An 810-nucleotide genomic window follows, 5' to 3' on the forward strand; every position below is an offset into this window, starting at 1 on the left:
ATGCTGCAGAGCAGCAGCAAAAGGCAGCAGCTGTTGCTTCAACAATAAAGGAAGCAGAAACACAACTGACTGCTGTTGCTGCAGCAGCAGCAGCAGCAGCAGATGCTGCTTCAGAAGCAGCAAAGACACTGGCTGCTGCCAGCAGCAGCACGAGCCTCTCCCTCCCCCAAGCTGCGACCTCGCAGCAAAAGCAGCCCAATCAGCAGCAGCTGCTGCTGCAGAAGCAGCCGCAACAGCAACAACAACGCATGCAGCAGCAGCAACAGCAGCAGCAGCAGCAGCAGCAGCAGCAGCAACTACAAGAAAAGCAGCAACACCAAATGTTGGATTTTGATGCCACTGCAGCGGCTGCTGCTGCAGGGTGGGGAGACGAGGACTGGCTAAGCGACATAGAGGACCAGCAGCAGCAGCAGCAAGAAGCGCAGCAGCAGCAGCAGCAGCAGCAGCAGCAGCAAGAAGCACAGCAGCAGCAAGGAAAAGAGCAGCTGCATGACGAGCAGCAACGGCAGCAAGAACAACAGCTGCAGCAGCAAGAAACACAACAACAGGAGCAACGCATGCAGCAGCAGCAACAGCAACAGCAGCAGCAGCAGCAGCAGCAGCAGCAGGAGCAGCAAGAGCAGCAGGCCCTTGCTTCAGAGCGCCGATGGGAAGCTGGTGAAGACTGGGAAGCAGATCTGGTGGCGGAGCGGCAGCAGCAGCAGCAGCATCTGCTGCAGCAGCAGCAGCAGCAAGAGGAGGAGCTGCTGCCAGCTGATCCTTTGCTGGACCAGCAACAGCCACAGCTGCAGCAGGAACAGCAGCAGCAGC

General features: G+C 58.4%; 1 protein-coding gene across 1 annotated transcript in view; it reads left to right on the forward strand.

Annotated features, from left to right (window-relative positions):
- Positions 1-810, forward strand: part of EMH_0023040 (uncharacterized protein) — a gene marked incomplete at both ends in the record, with an annotated part of 13,540 nt that overhangs the window by 7,765 nt on the left and 4,965 nt on the right. Inside the window, 2 exons of the mRNA XM_013502057.1 lie at positions 1-32; positions 85-808. Of these exons, the coding sequence (XP_013357511.1) occupies positions 1-32; positions 85-808 (756 nt within the window). The remainder of the gene's footprint in view (positions 33-84; positions 809-810) is intronic.

This window comes from Eimeria mitis, genomic scaffold, assembly GCF_000499745.2.
Source record: "Eimeria mitis Houghton genomic scaffold, Emh_scaff819, whole genome shotgun sequence".
Lineage (NCBI taxonomy): Eukaryota > Apicomplexa > Conoidasida > Eucoccidiorida > Eimeriidae > Eimeria > Eimeria mitis.